Genomic DNA, 17747 nt, shown 5'->3' with positions numbered 1-17747 from the left:
CGGGTGCCGTTTGACGCCGACCAAGACAGTGCCGTCGTACTTCACAGGCGGTTCCTTGGATTACAACAGGAAGTAAAGTAAAAATTAAGTTATTATTGTATATATTTTCTCTGAATGTTATAGCAGAGATTTGGCAGCATTAAAAAGAAAAGAAAGAAAAAAAGCAAAGGTTCATGTTAACGTTGCTTTGCAAGTTTCCTCGGAGCTGAAAGTTATACTGTAAATATCGATCGAAGGCCGGTTAATTTGTTCTGTCGTTGTCGGATATGCAACCAAGATCCCAAGGATAATCAGGCGTCATGTTCATGGGATATACTTAAGCACCTCAGGCCACTCACGGTAGTGATCCTTGACTTACATGCCTATGTAATATGCCATGCTGTTTGACAACATGGCACATCTCTCCCACTGGTTCGGCTGGTTAATGACCATCACCATTAATCGAAGCAATATGGGAAACCCGTCCTTTAGGGAACGTGGCCTGCGCATACAATGCACTCTCATATTGGTTCTTATCCAGATCACCTCCATACAGTCGTTCCTATCATTGTGGTGCTCAAGTGTTACTATATTCGTTAACACCGAAAGCTCGCATAACCTTTAACGTGGTATTCCTTAATGTCCACGATGTTAAGTGCTTAATGCATATGCCAGCATAAATTTATCGTTGCGATTCACTCGACCTCCTCTTCTAGCTCATATGAATACTATCTAATGCAGGAGAAAAAAAAGAGTGTCTAAGTGGGTGAACTGAACGTCGAATAAGTTGAGGTTTATCCGCCACACTGCCAAGTCTTACCTTCAGGAACTGGTGAGTGACTGGTCGGCTTCTGCTGATCTTGGAAGGGAATCAGAACCTTGTTTGCCATGTTGGCAGAACCCAGGAGACTCTTTCGTTCGCATGGTGGGATTACGTTCCTTAGTGAGCCAGAAACAATTCAGAGGTAAGTCATCTATTTGCGTTTATTCATTTGATGTTTTATTGCTCCCTGAGGATTGCCAATCGTGGCAGCCAGTGCGTGCATCTTGTCTCGATATAAGAATTCAGTTATCGCTGGGTATCAGCCCAGGTCAACTGTTCGTGTAACTTGATGATGCAGTGGCCGTAATGGGACTGCATCTGATCAATTGTCATGGAATTTTCCTGTTAGAATGGCCATGGCGCCAGTGATGTTATCTGATCCGTTGTTATACGTAGCCTGGTCGGGACTTCAATTAAGTAGTCGCTGAGTTCACTAGGATCGGTTTTTAGAGCGCCCTGTGAGCTAGATCATGTCGTCAAGAAGGATTTCCCAAGATTAAACTTCATATTTGAAGGCCCATTGAATCATCGATGGCATCTTGAAGTTGCCCAACCGACGTACACTTATGGCTAGACTTTGGAACCCTTCGGCCCTTATTTAGGCATTTCGTGATATACATTCAGATTGGATACGTATGAGTTGCCACTGGCATGGTATTTGATGCTATGTTACTGGGATATCAAGTGTTGATCCACAGTTCATGCTAACCGTTTCGCTAATGTTAGGAACCTAGCTAAAGTAAGATAAGTCAGTATGTATATTTCTATCGTATTATTAGATGTAAGTACCAAAATATTCCTACCTTACTGCTGGTGTTTAATTGAAGACATCTTGTCGTATGTTAATATTGCTTTTCAGGTTCTTTGTAGGCCAAAACAAGATTTGCGAACTTGACTTTGTCCTTTCACCCAGATATAGGAGATTAAAATATGAATGATGACACGTAGAAACGATCATAGATTTGAGCATGATATCTCTTTAAGCTATAATATGACTAAAATCTTGCATATATGCTGATATCTGGAGGAACCGCCTTCATTCTTTCTCCTGCAACAATAGCTCACTTTTGAGCAGAGTAACCCTCAGACTTGGCAGAGTGTTTTGTCTCGTCCAGCTTGTCAGACGCAGCATCCTTAGCCGCGGAAGCACTGAAGAAAAGAAAAGTTAGATAATTCAGAACAGTTCGAGGATCGAGTGTGTTGGATGGTTATGCTCGAGGATCGTGTGTCAACGTACCGAGTGCCTACGCCGGCGTTCGAATCCTTGGCAACCTCCTTGTTAGCCTCCTTGCTGGTGCCAGAGAGACCCTCCTGGACCTTGTGAGGTGTTAGCAGTGAACTCAGAAGCATGGCGGAATCTCGAGAGCATTCTAACCTTCTCAGTAGCTTGGTTGACAGTGTTCTTGATGGAGTCCATTGTGGATTGGTTTGTATGGTTAAGTTGGTGAATGCTGAAGTTGATGATTTGTTGAGGTTGTGTGATGATGATGAGGGAAGAAAACAGACTGGACTGAGGAGGAATGAGGGGGGGGTTTATATAGATTGATTGACTGTTCTCATTTCAACTTGCGGGTAAACCGTCGTCATCGAGTGTTTGACTACTTGTTTAGCGTACACGTCCTCGAGTTTGGTATGCCTGTCCCCGTCGCTCCCCTTCTGTCCAGTTATCATGGACTATCATGTGAAGGGGAAAAGTGTCGTCATTGACTGGCTTCTACATAGGAGTCCTACGTTGCCTAGACGGCTTGATACGTTACTGTTATTGATAAGTGGGAAACAACCGATCGTACCCCAGCTAACGCGACCACTTGAGAGCAAGATAGCAAGCAAGCTCGGGCGTTTGGCTTGTGATGGTTGCTCGAAAGACATTCCTGACGTCAGGTCATCACCGGAACGTCATCTCGATCAAAGGATCTGGGACCTGTTTTATTTGGTGGGGGTAGAAGAGGAGACTGGTCTGTATACGCATTATGCGCGTCGCGGGGCACAGGTTGGGAGTTCAAGGATTGTGCCCTGTATAATTCCTAGGCGAGACATCTGAATACTGACACATGATCGACCTCGGTCCCTTGCGGCTTAAAATTTGCCTCTGTTACAGAGACTCTCTAGAATTTGATGTCATTTCAGAGCTCTTTTGAAGGTATTTCTTCTTTTGGTAGTGGACCCACTTCCCGTGACATCGTGTAACGCGATGGGTCAGATCTGCCCCGCTTCCGGGTTTAACGGCGCCGCCACATAGCGGGGTAACATGGAGTGTGGCGGTGACGTGGCCAGAGCTATCAGCAATGACGTCATGTGAACATACATTTCAATTACGCTTATCCGTAAGGTGGTTACTTCACACCGCACTTATTACCTATTTTGTGCTTCCCCAAATCGGGCATTTTGTTCTTCAGCTTGCTTGCTTGTGGCCGTACTCCGCCCGAGGCGGGTAAAACATAATTACGCCCGACGCCTGCATTTTTGCTTCCTGGTGCTGATTGGTGTCCGTCACCATCTGCTCTGCTCTCCATCGAGATCTCTCCCCTCGTGGTCCTTTTCGACGGAGCAATGTCTCCGCTACCAACCTTATGTATGCATGTTTGCAATTCTGGTTTTCTGATGTGCCACCACGGCCTTTTGGTGGCTGTTTGTTTCTCGATACCACGCTAACACTGAAATATGGCCGTGACTCCCCTAGTTAATGCTGGTAGGAACTCGAGCCTTCATATGCATATAGTAGTTAGGAAACAATAAAATGGTGAGTAGATGAAATCTGAAGCTTGACTAGTATATCTGCTTCTTAAGAAGCAGAAAGGAAGGAAGCGGTAACAAGGATTAAAACCATAAGATCCTGTTCCATACCCAAATTGGATAGTGAAGTCGAGATGATATTGTGGCAGGTGAAGAAGACATGGAGAGATGAAGGGAAAGGCAGTATGGCTGTGGGACGGCCTTTAAAACATGACTCTGGGGTCAGAATCTCTGGTAGTTCATAGTGTAATGTAAGACTCGCACCGCTTTCCAGATAGTCTTAACCCGTGACAGTTTCAATTGGTAAAAATCGCAGATGCTTTCTTGCCCGAGAAACTATGAAGATACAGCCTTGCGGAGGATTTGTGCAATGTCTCGCTTAGGGACTTGCTACGCCGTCCGTATTGAACATTTAGATACCCAGTATTCACTATCTCTTCAACTTATTAGATACATCTCTGCCTTCCTGTTCTTTATAATCGTCTGAACTGTGGACAATACGGTGTTTGCTTTTCAACAACCTACACCATCTGGATCGACATGTGCTGCATGTTATCCGTTTAACAATAATTCGAATGATCAGTTTTTCAACGAAGCTGAGAAACCCCCATGATCTTCGCCAAGTCTCTGAGGTTAGTGTCCTCAAAACATCCGAGCTCCTCAATAGTTGTTGGAACCACGTGCTCTGGCACGTGAACAGCCTCAATCAAGCTTCTCACAGAATGATACATACGACTGTATATCAAAGGTTTCTTTCTGGAAAGTTCCCTACTATAGTTTTGCCGTTCTACATTAGAACTTGTTCTTTCTCTCTTAGCATTTCGACGTGAGACGTGGCGGTGGTAACTCGCTGATTATCAAGACTCCACAGCTTGAGGCTATCGCGTAAAGCTAGGTATCGAAATGAGCCGCAATCGCGTCTCATTTCCGACACCGCTCCTCTTCGGCAAGCTCAAATTTCCTCGACAACAACTCAATTGCAGCTGTAACTCAATAACTGGACTCTTCACTCTTCAATTCAATTAATCAAAAAGAATTTAGTACTGAGGTTCGACGCAATGGCCACAGAACCCTCATCGTCCCTACCACCCGACCTTTTCGACCAAACAACAATCATCTCCCTCCTCTCAACGCTCGCGATCGTCTTCGTCGCCTATGCTGCCTCTTTGCGATTCTTGCCCTCCGCCTCCTCGGGGACTCTCCGGTTTCTTTTCATATGGCATCTCGCCGATGCCCTGTGTCATTTCCTCCTCGAAGGCAGTTTTTTGTACCACTGCTTCTTCTCGCACCAACCCCTCGTCGATAATGCGAAAACGGACCTGTTCCCAACACCTCCTGGATTCCTAGGCTATAGCGATCGAGTATATGGTGCGCAGTCAGGTGGAGACAATCCGTTTGCCCAGCTATGGATGGTATATGCGAGGGCTGACAAGAGATGGGCTGGTGTCGACTTGGGGGTTGTGAGTCTGGAGTTGTTGACTGTGTTCTTTGATGGGCCTTTAGCTGTTTATGTGTGCTACTGCCTGGCTAAGAAGGATCCTAAGGTCAGCATATGGATGATTGTCCTGGCTACTTGTGAGCTGTACGGCGGTAAGTCCCGACAGCGCCTCATTTCATATGGATTCGCCAAACTAAACAACTCTCAGGATTCATGACTTTCTGTCCTGAATGGCTCATCGGAAGTACTAATCTCGACACGAGTAACTTCATGTACCTTTGGGTTTACCTATTTTTCTTTAACACTCTGTGGGTCTGGATTCCGCTTTGGGTTATTTGGTACTCAGTCAAGGACATATCAAATGCCTTAAATCTGCGCCAAGGTAAGAAGACTCTCTAGACACCAAGAGATCACAGGCCATGAAGTCATTTTGCAGTATATGTGTAGTGTTGTTGAACTGCAGTGACATGGACGCAGAACGCAAAGCCCAGTTTGGGCACTGGGATCATTAATGGATGCGAGCACGGGGTGGGTAGTCATGCAGGGCCTCTTGTGAAGAGTTTATTTCAAGCCTAGATACCCGAGATTTAGATCTAGATCTTCTCATATATCCTCAAGGTTAGGATAATATCGTCACAAGAACCGTAAAGCTTATGGTCAGGTCATCGTAAGTTCCTCAACATTGTTCGTCCTGTATTACCTGAGTATTAATTACGTGACAGTTTTTTCTCTCTCTTCAGGCAACATTGGTGATATATCTCGTTGAATTCGTACGTACTATATAGCTTCGCTGGTAGCGAAGCCCCTGTGCCACGTCCTACCAAACAACCCGAAATGTTTCTAGAAAAGTGCAAGTTTACACGAGCATAGCACCCTTTGCAGTGACGACGAGACGTGTTTCCTCAACTTAAATAGTTCAATGAGAACGCCGACCATCAAAATCTGCCATCCGAAACGTCACCCTTCACATATATGATTCCAGTCCGTACTAGATCGGTACACATCATCTCATTTCTCCCACTCCTTGTAACTCTTCTGCTTTTGTCTAGTATTCCATCCCAACTTTCCACTGATACTGTTCACCCAGTCTTCACTCCTCCGTCCCTCGGCTTGCACCGAGGCAAATGGAAATCTACTGGCGCTGATGGTCACGTAATCTCCTGGCTTAAGCTCGACACGTTCTCGGCCATCGAAGCTCGCCCATGAAGCCGTTCTAGCGCTATATGGAACACCGACCCGTAGCACAATCGTGTCAGGAAGGATGATAGGCCTGAAAGACAGGGTATGCGCGCATATAGATGTTACCAGCATCACGGGGTTCTCGGGGTGGCACAAGGAGCCCCCGGCGGCGAGATTATATGCCGTTGAGCCTGTGGGTGTCGATACGCAAATACCGTCCGCCAAGACTGAGGTGAAGTGCTCATCGTCACCAAAAATTTCGGTAGTTGACATTGCTGGAATATACATTAGAACATCTCCTGCAGGGGTAACGTTTACTCTGGGATTCTCACTCGGGTTTGGTCCTCTGTCCACTACCACCTCATTCAGAATCTCGAACGTCCCATCCGGCCGATGCGTGTGCTCATCTTCCCTCTCCTCACCTATAAGCTCCTCCACCAAGTCTCGGGACTGCTCCTCGTCCTCCTCGGGCCCCTGACTAAGCTGGGCTCTCTTGCGCGGCTGGCTTCTCATGACAGTGCCTTCGAAACGAAGCCTCAGGCTAACTGTAACGCCCTTGGTGAAGGCCGTTAAGAGTGTCTGCTGGTAGTCCTCGAAATCAAACTTGGTCAAGAAACCCAGGCTTCCTAGTGCAAAACTCAATACAGGTGGCACGATGCGCTGGAAGAGCCAGCTGGCATATAACACTGTACCGTCGCCACCAAGTGAGATAACAAAGTCAAAGGTATGAGGTCGTGTTCTGCACATGTTCTCGTCCCAATATCGGAGTCGCCTGTTCAGCGTTTCTTTGACAGCCTGCTCGTTCATGTCGCCTCTATCAAGATACCCCTTGCTCACCTCGTCAATGATTCCACTGACATCAAACTTCTTGTTTGTTTTGAGCTTGTCTTGAACATAGACAGTGTAGGCGACCTCGTGACTATGTTGAAGGAGCCACTTGACCAATTCTCGTGTCTTGGGAATCAAGTCTTGGTCGTATATCTTTGTGAGGATAAAGATGCTCTTGACCTTGAACCGAAGACGCATGCTACTCAATCGGCGACTTAGTTCACGCACACCCCATGCCATATCGCTAAGCTGCTGCTTGGTTAGGAGGCGACTTCGCACGTCGTCCTGATAACCTGAAAGGTCAACGTCGGACATGCTTTTGGTCATCTGCTGCGTCCAGGCCTGCTGATCAGCTTGGCCTGAGTGTTCCATACCACCAGGCTCGACAACAGCGCGACACTTCTTCTGGTATTTGGGATCTACAATCGAGTCGAGGCTGTCGTCGCGAACAGCTTCGATGTGATCGCCATTGAGAGCCTTGTGAAAAGTGGCATGGCTAGGATTTGGATTGTTGCTTAAATATGACGGAGGGTTATTCCCTATTGAGGGTTCCGACTCTGGCTCGCTGGCTGAGCTGGCAGCATCTTTTGCGCGTCGCTGACTGTCAAGAAACTGGTGGACAAGGCACTCATCACGTCGCGAAGGATGGCGCATCACAGGCGCCTTGATCTCTGAGGCAACCATTGAGCTTTTGCGACGATATGGGTTTCCGGGATCGAAGACGACCTGCATAGGCGATTAGATCAGTCGCACCATTCTTGGTTGTCATCTGGTATTGGCGACAGTATGGACGAACCTCTACTGCCTTGCAGTCCTCGTCAGAACTCCCATCGTATTCGCGATTGCGACCATCTTCAAAATGAATGTGTTTCTCTGTGTGGTCTCCCATTTCTGCAGTTGAAAGGATAACACACGATTGTTCCTTTTACTTGTTATATCTTTTGTTGCTCGTGTAGTTGGATGACGTTGTTAGCTTGGCCTCAATAGCGGGGCATATGGGAGACGGATCCACTGAACCGCTTCTGAGAAAGCTGGAACTTTAACAATCCTGACCTTCTTTGAAGAGAGTTGATATTAAAAGTCGTCCTGGCCGCTGAGTTCACTTACCTCTCCCGCCGTGGCTCTAGCATCTGTGTATCAACTAACGATGAATGCCAGGAAGCTTTACATACCTTAGACCATGGTAGCAGCTTCAAAGACTTCACCAAGTTATTACGCATCTGCAGTGTGCTGATATAATGACAGTGGATCTCCTTGTCCTGGGTCTCGCACATGATGTTCTCGATTATAGAAAAAGAAGTCTTATTAGCCCATTGGCTACAATTTTACATACTTGTTAGCCCTGTTGGATAAGCATTGAACTCGCGTGTTAGTCAAATTATACAGTTTAGGGTAACCAGGAGCCCAAAGCATCATCATGATAGTCAATTCAAGCCAACAGACAGAACACATTGGCACACATTGCTAGATCACGATATTCTTTCCATGTGAAGCCGACATATGTCAAGCTGGTGTGGTAATTGGCAGTACCGAACGTCACTTAGAGCATGGCTTACTGAGGCTTACTTGACGTGCCGGTGGAGATGACCAATATGACATAAGCTTCTGTATCATTGATCGAAGGCGGTAAATTATGCGATATCGACTCTCAGGAATGAATCCCCTTCGGTAGCGCCTGACTAGCATAAACAGTCTTCTTAATTAATATGTGAACATGGATGGTGATCCAATAAACCTGTGGTGGTGTGAACAGCCCCCTCAAAGTTCTCGTGAAGGCCTCAATCAACTTGAGCCCATCAATGCAAGGTGAAACTGTCTGAAGTCTATATGTTAGTAAAACGGTCGACGATGTCTTTTAACTCGAAGCTGAGAATTCAAAAAAACCGAAACAGCACCATGAGGCATCTCTTTTGGCCATACATGCTGATTGGGACAACATAAACAATAACAAACAGTCAGACCATTGTTGATCGAGTCTTCTACGAAGAGAAAATAACGACAACTGTGATTATTTAGTACATATAATAAAGACGAAGGGTGCACATTCACCTTGCATTACAGAGTACACAAAGATAGATAGGGGGTGCCAAGTCGAAGAGGGAAGTGAAGCTACTGCAGGAAAGCTATAATAAGAGACCTGTCATCCGTACCCCATGCTTAGCACTCAGTAACACCTTCGTTTTAAGCATCCATTACAAGAAGATAGGATGAAGAGTAGGTATTCTTGACACGAGATCACATATGAGTGCTGAGGTGCTTCTTGTAACTGATACCAACCATTAAGTATTCCTAATCAAACGCTTCGCAAGCCACTGACTGTTTGCTATAGCACCCATAGCTATAGTCCAGGCTCTTTCCGGGAGCACTTGTTTGAGGAGGAAACATCTCCCACTTCAATATGCTTCTAGCCTGGACTTGTGAAGAAAATAAATAAAGAGTGGACAATCCATGTTAGACCAATGCCTAGAAACAGCAAAGACTTACACAGTATGGCAAATAATTAGGATGCTAAATCGATTTCACCAAAAAACTTACTCATGATAAACTAAAACTGTCCCAAGCTTCTCAAAGCATCTTCTAACCTTTAGGATAAAAGCCTTCACGTTCCCCAACTGTGAATCAACAGGCGTGGGGAGTGAAAGTCATATAAGTATAGGCTAAAAGACGGGCAAACTATCAGACGGAGGCTCAATGAATATGACTATCCATTGCAAACTCGCTATCAAGCCGATTTCTAATACTGTACTAGTCTAGGGCTAGATGCTGATGAAACTTCTCCTCATTCCAGAGATCTATGGGTTCTTCACAGTTATATTAAACAGAGCACATCCTCCATCCACTTACATGCGTGCTCTTCCCCAGTCCAATCTGCTCCCGGACGGACGACTCGGTATTCTTAATAAGAACCCGCGCACAAGACTTGTCAATTTACGAGTCGATAGGTGCGTACACGAACTGCCAAGAGTTCGGCACTTGAACCTTGACCTTGTCTGGCTGTCCTCGCTTACAGAGCTGTGGGTTTCAAAGATAAAGTGGAAAGGCTTGAAACAACAAAATGGAGACCCAACCACCAGGTCCGCAGATACAGACAGATGCTAGAGAGGCCTAGACAAGGCTCTCGATGAAATTGACTCGCTTCCAGCTGCAAGCTAGCCAGCTAGTGCTCTCTCACTGTGCAGGTATAGTAGTTTTTAGGCGTTCGCATGGTTCCGTTGACAGATCTGTTACCGGGTGCAAGCTCTGAACCTTGCGAAACGTCCCTGTATCCATCGTCTCGTGGCCAGCCGTTCTCCCCGCCTTCGGCACCAGCAGGATCCGTGTGACCTGCCATTGTAATCTCAAACCCTCTGTTCCAAAAGAGGAAATGGCACTCGTCTAAGGTCTTGGCCCTTTAGTCATTGTCTCGTTAGCTCTCATGCTAAAGGGGATCCCTCCCGAATCCATGTTTCCTTCTTGTCTCAAATCCACGGCGTAGTTGCACAAAACGGACAAACGTGGACGCTAGCCCAGATGCGGATTAACCCCACCGTTTGCTTCCCTTGAACTCCTGCCTCTTACAACCCGACGAAACTTGACTCTGTAACAACAATGCTTCAGCCTCTTCGAACCGGCGTTTTTCGCCGCCCTCAGAGCAGTCTTTCAAGAAGCTCAGTCAGTGGTGAAGTATCACTATCAGGAGGACCGTGAGAAGCAGTTCAGTTGTGGCTTCCATTCGAGGTCGATCATCGTCAAAGCTCAAGTGAGAATGGCACAGATGATCGAGCCCAAAGAACTCAATCTCGTGGTGGAGTAGCATTCTCTTACGCCAATTCCGTCAGCGCATTCGAGAATCAGCATCCCAGAAACCCAATCTACACGGGTGAAACAATAGCCTTCTCGCTCTAATGCTGGAAATGCCTCTAACCCACATCAAGGGTCTGGCTTGGCTCGCTTGGCTACCGTTCTTCACCACCATCTCTCAGGGGCGACAGCTTCAATGCTACCAAGCTCCGTCATGAAGCAGCTTGATCCTTGCTCTTTGGAGATTTCTGAGTCGCGCAGGGGTCACCAAGCTCACCGGATCTAGGGCAATCTGCGTTCCCGCTCGATGTGATTTGCCCTCAATTCGAGATATCAAGTCCTATATCGCCTCCATTGCCTCAGTCTCCTCCCACCTAGCTGGTGCTTGTCTGATCTTCGTTTCTTTTCTTGTTTTTCAATCTTACATTCGTTTGCCACAGGCCAGGTGCCATTTCCATTTCATTGTATTCATTTTTACAGTACATCTTGAGTGTTTGATCATCTATCTACTGCTTCTCAAAGTTTGCTCTGCTTTTCAATTGACCAAGTATACGCCTGGAGGTCATTCTGGTTCCTGCTATCATATCTCGGTGCTTTCCCATTTCTCTCATCATCTTTCCTTGTCCTTTGGCATCATAGCCCTCTTTCGATACTTTCATACGAACTCGACATCGACATGGGAAACTAGACCTACAAAGAAGGACAACGCGGTGCCGGCACTGCGAAGGCTTAACGCCTGCCCTTTACTTGACAAACACCTCGAATTTGACCAGAAAACGACAACAACATGGACAACGACCCGACGATGGACTCGACCGGCTTTCAGTTCCAGGCAAATTCTACATCAAAATGGGACAACGAACTCAAGTTTGCTGCAGCTGGCTCCGTCCGCACCTCGATCATCGTCCTATCGGTTTTCAACGTGATTGTAGCATTCGCAGTTACTATCAGTATTCTTCTGCGCTCATGGAGAACGCTAAAACAAGTCGAACCGATATGGGACTTCAAGTATGTACTGCATTTCCCGATCCGCAAGATTTTGTTCTCACAGTCACTCTTAGGTCGTCTTGGTTTCGGCTAGTCAAAGGACGAGATGTTTACCCCTTCGTACTTTCCTTGGGCATTGTAGTTCAGGGAATTGTGTATGCTACTGCTCAAGCCAAGGGGCTTGAGTCACTTATGATCCTTGGGTGTGCCACAATATCGCGAATGATGCTGCTAGGTATGTCGAAAGAACAATGAGCTTTCACTTGAAGATACTAATCCAATTTAGCTTTCTTCATCGTACCCTTCATTCAGATGTTGTTCGGCCTGGAGTTGACAATCCGTATTACGAGGCCGAGCATATTCCCTTTCCGTGGCAAATTCAACACCCTTGCCTGTCTAGTAACCATCGGTATCTTGTTGATCATCGTGTTCTCCATAACCTTTGCTGTTCTACCCTCGGAGTTTTGCTTTGCCAGTCTGATCTCTTTCCTACATCGATACGATGCCGGATGCTTTGGGGTTCTACTCACTGTCATCCTGATAGTTCTGATTGAGTGCGGAGTCATATGCTTCAAGCTTCACACTGGTGCCAGAATGCGCATTGTTGAGAGGGACGAGGCATCTCGCATGGTCTACCATATGATAATTGCTGTGATATCATATGTAAGTATGGATCTGAAAGTGATAGCTTGTACTAATTCCGAACAGACTTTGCAAATAACATTCTTCTACAATACGGCGTTCCGAGATACAGGAGCCGCAGATGACACGTCAATGACACTGAACATGATCGGAACAGTTGTAATGAACATGTCAGGACTGTTGCTTGGCTGTCTCTATCTCTTCTTGCGATCAAGCAGATCCCCAACTGGCTGTTCTGATGACGACATTGAAGCATCTCAGGGTTTCAGAAAATGGGGTGATGACCAGGATCAAGAGCCCCCAACCCCTGGGTCTGCGATGCTACAGCCTCTTGATCTTCCCAAGCTGGTTCGCAAGGCTGAAAGCAAAGAAGATCTGACGCTGGACGACAGAGTGGAAGACAAAGTGTTTGGTGCGCGCAAGGACTTCCTCAACCGTGGCCTGAAGCCTCTGCGATTGGGAAGTATGCGTAATTCAGGCGGTCTTCCAACCGCACCGAAACCTGTACGGACGTCATCAAAGGAGTCGATCAAAAACTTCAAGAGAAGCATGTACAGCATTTTCCCCAAAGCCGAGCCACCCAAGTCGCCCATCCTTTTGCCGACAACAACCTACAAAGATTCCACTCCCAAAAAAACACCAGCGCTTCAAAACTTAGCTGACGAACTTCTTGCACCGCCTGCCCTCCGTCTCCCAGATAAAAGATTCCGGTCAAGCGGTGCTTCTATGCTCTCAACTGCAACTGTGCAGATTGGCCTGCGCCTTTCCAACATCGGCGATATGCGCCCCGCCAAACCGGAGCTCAAACTAGACACAAATACAAACCAAGTGCACGACCTCGACTGTCCCAACAGTACAGTAAGGTTCTTCCCAAGAAAAACGAGTCCACTTGCCATCGCCATTGTCGATGTCCCAGGCGAGGGTACTAGGTATAAGATCCAGGACAACTTTGATGAGAGACTATCCGAGAAGGAACTTCCACCAGTTCCTCTCAGCGCGGGTATGAACACTCCGCCGGAGACAACTCTCAGTTCCGCTGTATATAGCCCTCAAGAGAAAACGCCCGTCTCAGCCTCGCACAATCCCAGGGCTGGATCAGTCAGTTCTGTAAGAGCTCATAGCCGACAGGGCTCAAGAAATATGGGAGAGCCAAGCAGACTTGCCAGCCGTCAGAGCTCTAGGATCGTACCAGAGATTGGCAGAATGCATAGCCGACAAGGCTCAAGGGTTGGGCCAGAGACGGGTAGAGTACATAGTCGCCAAGGGTCAAGAGTTGACTTAGAGGCAACAAAAGGAAAAGGACCATGGATTTGATAGAGGACAAAACGGTTTGGCAACTGGGGAGGATGACGATTTCATGAACGGTTTGGCAACTGTAACGATTCCCTTTGTGTTTTCATATTTAGGCCATCTTTGAAACTAGCGTCGAGATTTGGTCCCTTTTATATATAGATAATACCAGAAGATGAGGCAGACATGCTCAATAACATTTCCAATGCCAAAAGGTCGACTTCAGTGAGCACGGTATCGCGGAATCCGGGATCCCAGTAATTTATATTAGTAGTCAGTCTCTCGTGTGATTGTTGTTGTCAATTCATTGATGACTATCTGTCTTTCTTTATCGTTTGAGCAGCAGCTCTCCTCTTCTCCCATTTCTCCCAACCAGCCTGACACATGTCCTCTTCAATGACAAGATCCCTAACTCTGAGAGCTCTCGCCAAAGGCGTCTCTAGAGTCCATTTCAACCAGCCGGTTTGCCTCACGGCAGCAACAATGATGAACCAACCGAGAGCGCTTATGATGCCTGCAACACTACCCACAATGACCTGTTTAGGGGTATGATAGTTCAAGTATACTCTACTCCATGCCGTCGCCGCCGCAATCGCCGCCGCAACTACACTTACAGCAACTCTCTCGAGAACGCTCCACGGTCGGTGCAAGCTACTTTCTGCACGAATACCATGTACACGAGGTGGTTTGTGGCGGACAAGCAGGAACAGAGCCAGGGAGACACTCCAGAAGGCAACAAATTGTGCGTGGGAACTAGGCATGCCGTAGCCCTTGCCGTGTATGCGACGCGGACGCTCTTCTTTTATCAGCCGTTTCAAAGCAAAGTTGAGCACCTCGCAGGCAAGTTGACCAAGAAACATCAAGGCGACTTCGACCTCGCGGGTAAAAAGGACGAGCGTGGCGTAAACGACGCATAGGGCTTGGGGGAGGAGGGCGAGGTAGGCGCAGGCGAGGGAGATATGATCGTCGGGGTCCTATTTTGCGATTGTTATTTGCAGGACTTTGCGTTGTGGGCGTGAAACTTACGTAGTATACGTGGGTGACGGAGAGGGAAGCGAGGGGAGTTGAACTGTCGTCCATGATGAGCTGGTTATGTGCAGCGGTATCCGAGAAGTTCAAGATAGGGACAGAGGCTGCATTCTCCTGGTAGGGCACCACAGTGTTCTCTGATTGGCACAATTTGTATATGAAAATAAGAGAAGAAAACAAAAAACAGAGAAAAGGTTCGAGGCAATCACGGGTAAAAAAGCAAGCGAAAGGTGAAATCCAAGTTCAAGCTTGTGTTGTAGCCTCTAGACTAACTACTAGGTACTAACCTAGATGACGATGCAGCCCGCCGGCTGTGGCTGCATATGTGGCTCAGGCAGAAGAAGAAAACGTGGCGTCTCGGATTTCGGAGTCTCTTATTTGTCAACGCTGTGAATACCGGATGCCGAAACAAGACGTTACCACATTCAAGCACGGCCAAAGAGTCATCTACGTTACTTTACAATGCTATAACAGGCGTGAATGATATCGTCCCATTTTCTTCATAACCGAAGATTGCGTTTTACTCTTTACAATCCGGCATCAGTCACTTGCAGGTCACTCCGAAGTAGCCCTACCTATCTTGGGCACTATCTTAAAAACCCTCTCCTCGCCCCTCTCTCTACGTAAAGTACCTCCACCAAAGAAGCACCTCATGTTCGAGTCTTGACAAGGAAGAACGAGAAGGAGACTAAAATGATGGAGGCCTAGCAGAAACTCATTAATAAGGGCTGGTCAATTTGAGGGCCCTTGGTATTTGGCATACTTACTCAGCTTCGCCACTCTGGACAAAGTCTTTGCTGAAGTTTATCGCCTACATATACACCACGCCACTAAAGGATGAACGCTCTTCCCAAAGTATAACAGCTCATAGCAGTCCCGAGGTGTCAAAAGAATCAAGATCATTAAACAGTGGGCAAGAAGAAACACCGGCCAAGGAGCCTGCAAGTGTGTTCTGAACTATCTCAGGTGTTGTCTGGATTTCTGGCATCCTGACGGAGCTGTGAGGGTTTCCCATCCCCCGAAAGCCATGGACTATAGCGACGACCCACGTCTTATAGAGCTTGGCTCTATTGAGGCTATATACCCAGAGATCCGACGCCCTGACGCAAATGACCCCTTCACCTTCGAGATAGATCTCCCCGTTGAGCCCGCCGCTCCAGTTACTGTCACTTTCCCAGCAGCTTCTGCACCTGCCCACCCAGGACTCACTACACTTGGCCAAGCTACTGAGAATGCCCAGCCTGAGGTTGACTCTCTCGAAGTCTCGTACCTGCCCCCTCTGCGGTTGAGAGTCTGTCTCCCAGAGGGTTACCCTACAGAAGCGCCCCCAGACATTGTGGTATCTACCATACCGCAGTGGTTGTCGAGGGAAACGATCAAACGGCTTGAAGATGATGGACCGCGCTTATGGGACGAGATTGGTCGTGACATGGTTGCATTTACTTACATTGACCATATTCAGCGCGCCGCTGAAGACGTGTTTGGAACCATCAGTCCTGAGGGAACCCTTCAGGTTGATTCAGAACATAAACTCGCCGTGCTGGACCACGACATAAAAGCTAAAAAGGCTGCTTTCGAAAAGGAGACATTTGATTGTGGTGTCTGTCTCGGTATGTATATTCATCACGGATCCCCAGTCACGTACTGACATTACATAGATCCCAAAAAGGGCTCCAAGTGTCACAGAATGCTTGACTGTGGACATATATTCTGTGTTCAATGCCTACAGGAATTCTACAACGACGCAATCACCGAGGGCAACCTTTCTACTGTTCGTTGTCTGAGCCCTAACTGCGCCAAGAAGCGTTCAGCCTCGAAAGACACCAAGAAGCACAAGGTTGCCATCAGCCCTAGCGAGCTTCTTCAGATTGGTCTTTCCGAGGAAATGGTCAAGCGATACGTGACGCTCAAGTACAAGACAGAACTCGAGTCTGACAAAAACACAATATACTGTCCGCGACAGTGGTGTAATGGAGCAGCCCGATCGAAACGCCACAAGAAGCCGGAAGGTTTAGAGTTTGCTGAGACGTCTGATGTCGAATCCGGCAAAGAGGAACAAGAACAAGAGCAAGAAGGGAGTAGTGCCAAGTCTGGAAAAAGGAAGAATAAGGAAACGTTTAGCAAAGCGGATCTCTTGGCTATATGCGAAGACTGTGGTTTCGCCTTCTGTGGTCAATGCTACCAGTCATGGCACGGAGAGTTTGTCCGATGTGCACCACGACGTGACAAGGGAGAACTCAGCGAGGAGGAAAAAGCATCACTCGAGTACTTACAGCTTCACACGAGCCCATGCCCTACATGCAACGCCCCTGCGCAGAAGACACACGGCTGCAACCACATGATCTGCTCACGATGCGACACTCATTTCTGCTATCTATGCTCTTCATGGCTTGACCCGGTGAATCCATACCAGCACTACAACCAGCTGGCGGGCGGCAAGGTCACTTCCTGTTACATGCGACTGTGGGAACTTGAGGGCGGCGATGGCGACGACGTGGGCTTAGGGTTCGTTGGTGGCCGGGGTCCCGTTGCAGATGCTCCCGCGGCACTCGATGATATTGAGCTCATGCCTCTGCCGGAAGTTATCGAGTCTGATGACAGTGACGGCGAGGACGAAGCTAATGTCCAGGGCAACAACAGACCGCTTGGAGGCCAGGGCCAAGGTATCGAGATTGCGCGTGAAGGGCCCCTCGTTATACGGCTCGTCGACAATCAAGCTCGTGATGGTCGACGAGCTATCCCTCCCGCTGCACCCGACGCACCGCAACAACTTGCGGGCCGCGGCCATAATGGCCCACCTCGAGGTCCAGCGGGGCGAGGACGCGGCGCAAGAGGGGCTGGGAGAGTAGGAGGCGCGGTAGCCCGAGGGAGAGGAGGAGGAGGAGGAGGAGGAGGAGGAGGAGGAGGAGGAGGAGGAGGAGGAGGAGGAGGAGGAGGAGGAGGGAGGGTCGTCGGTGGGCGGGGAGTCGTGTTCGACTAACGTCGTACGAACGAGTACGAACCGACGACGAACCAACCTACAACCTACCGTCGACGCGA

At 47.8% G+C, this 17747-nt stretch overlaps 6 protein-coding genes across 6 annotated transcripts in view; 3 read left to right on the top strand and 3 right to left on the bottom strand.

Moving 5' to 3' along the window:
* Window positions 1-1863: 1863 nt before the first annotated feature.
* On the bottom strand, window positions 1864-2219 carry FPRO_04444 (putative glucose repressible protein Grg1; the record flags this gene model as incomplete). Its single annotated transcript, XM_031229955.1, has 3 exons — window positions 1864-1951; window positions 2040-2119; window positions 2178-2219. The coding sequence occupies 3 exons, from the start codon at window positions 2217-2219 to the stop codon at window positions 1864-1866; spliced, it is 210 nt and encodes a 69-aa protein (XP_031080140.1).
* A 2374-nt stretch (window positions 2220-4593) lies between these two features.
* Window positions 4594-5372, top strand: FPRO_04443 (uncharacterized protein; the record flags this gene model as incomplete). The annotated part of the gene is made up of 2 exons (XM_031229954.1): window positions 4594-5125; window positions 5182-5372. 2 exons carry the CDS (start codon window positions 4594-4596, stop codon window positions 5370-5372), a joined length of 723 nt encoding a protein of 240 aa, XP_031080139.1.
* Window positions 5373-5981: 609 nt separating this feature from the next.
* Window positions 5982-7869, bottom strand: FPRO_04442 (uncharacterized protein; the record flags this gene model as incomplete). The annotated part of the gene is made up of 3 exons (XM_031229953.1): window positions 5982-6427; window positions 6485-7706; window positions 7777-7869. The coding sequence occupies 3 exons, from the start codon at window positions 7867-7869 to the stop codon at window positions 5982-5984; spliced, it is 1761 nt and encodes a 586-aa protein (XP_031080138.1).
* Window positions 7870-11547: 3678 nt separating this feature from the next.
* On the top strand, window positions 11548-13703 carry FPRO_04441 (uncharacterized protein; the record flags this gene model as incomplete). Its single annotated transcript, XM_031229952.1, has 4 exons — window positions 11548-11768; window positions 11822-11982; window positions 12034-12410; window positions 12456-13703. The coding sequence occupies 4 exons, from the start codon at window positions 11548-11550 to the stop codon at window positions 13701-13703; spliced, it is 2007 nt and encodes a 668-aa protein (XP_031080137.1).
* Window positions 13704-13993: 290 nt separating this feature from the next.
* Window positions 13994-14759, bottom strand: FPRO_04440 (uncharacterized protein; the record flags this gene model as incomplete). The annotated part of the gene is made up of 2 exons (XM_031229951.1): window positions 13994-14653; window positions 14706-14759. 2 exons carry the CDS (start codon window positions 14757-14759, stop codon window positions 13994-13996), a joined length of 714 nt encoding a protein of 237 aa, XP_031080136.1.
* A 976-nt stretch (window positions 14760-15735) lies between these two features.
* The window catches only part of FPRO_04439 (uncharacterized protein), a gene marked incomplete at both ends in the record, with an annotated part of 2314 nt that continues 302 nt past the window's right edge, over window positions 15736-17747 (top strand). The window contains 2 exons of the mRNA XM_031229949.1: window positions 15736-16318; window positions 16367-17590. Coding sequence (XP_031080135.1) covers window positions 15736-16318; window positions 16367-17590 — 1807 coding nt within the window. The remainder of the gene's footprint in view (window positions 16319-16366; window positions 17591-17747) is intronic.

The sequence above is a fragment of the Fusarium proliferatum genome (genome assembly GCF_900067095.1).
Source record: "Fusarium proliferatum ET1 genome assembly, contig: FPRO_scaffold004, whole genome shotgun sequence".
Classification (NCBI taxonomy): Eukaryota; Fungi; Ascomycota; class Sordariomycetes; order Hypocreales; family Nectriaceae; genus Fusarium; species Fusarium proliferatum.
This window is presented reverse-complemented; position numbering and strand designations above follow the sequence as displayed.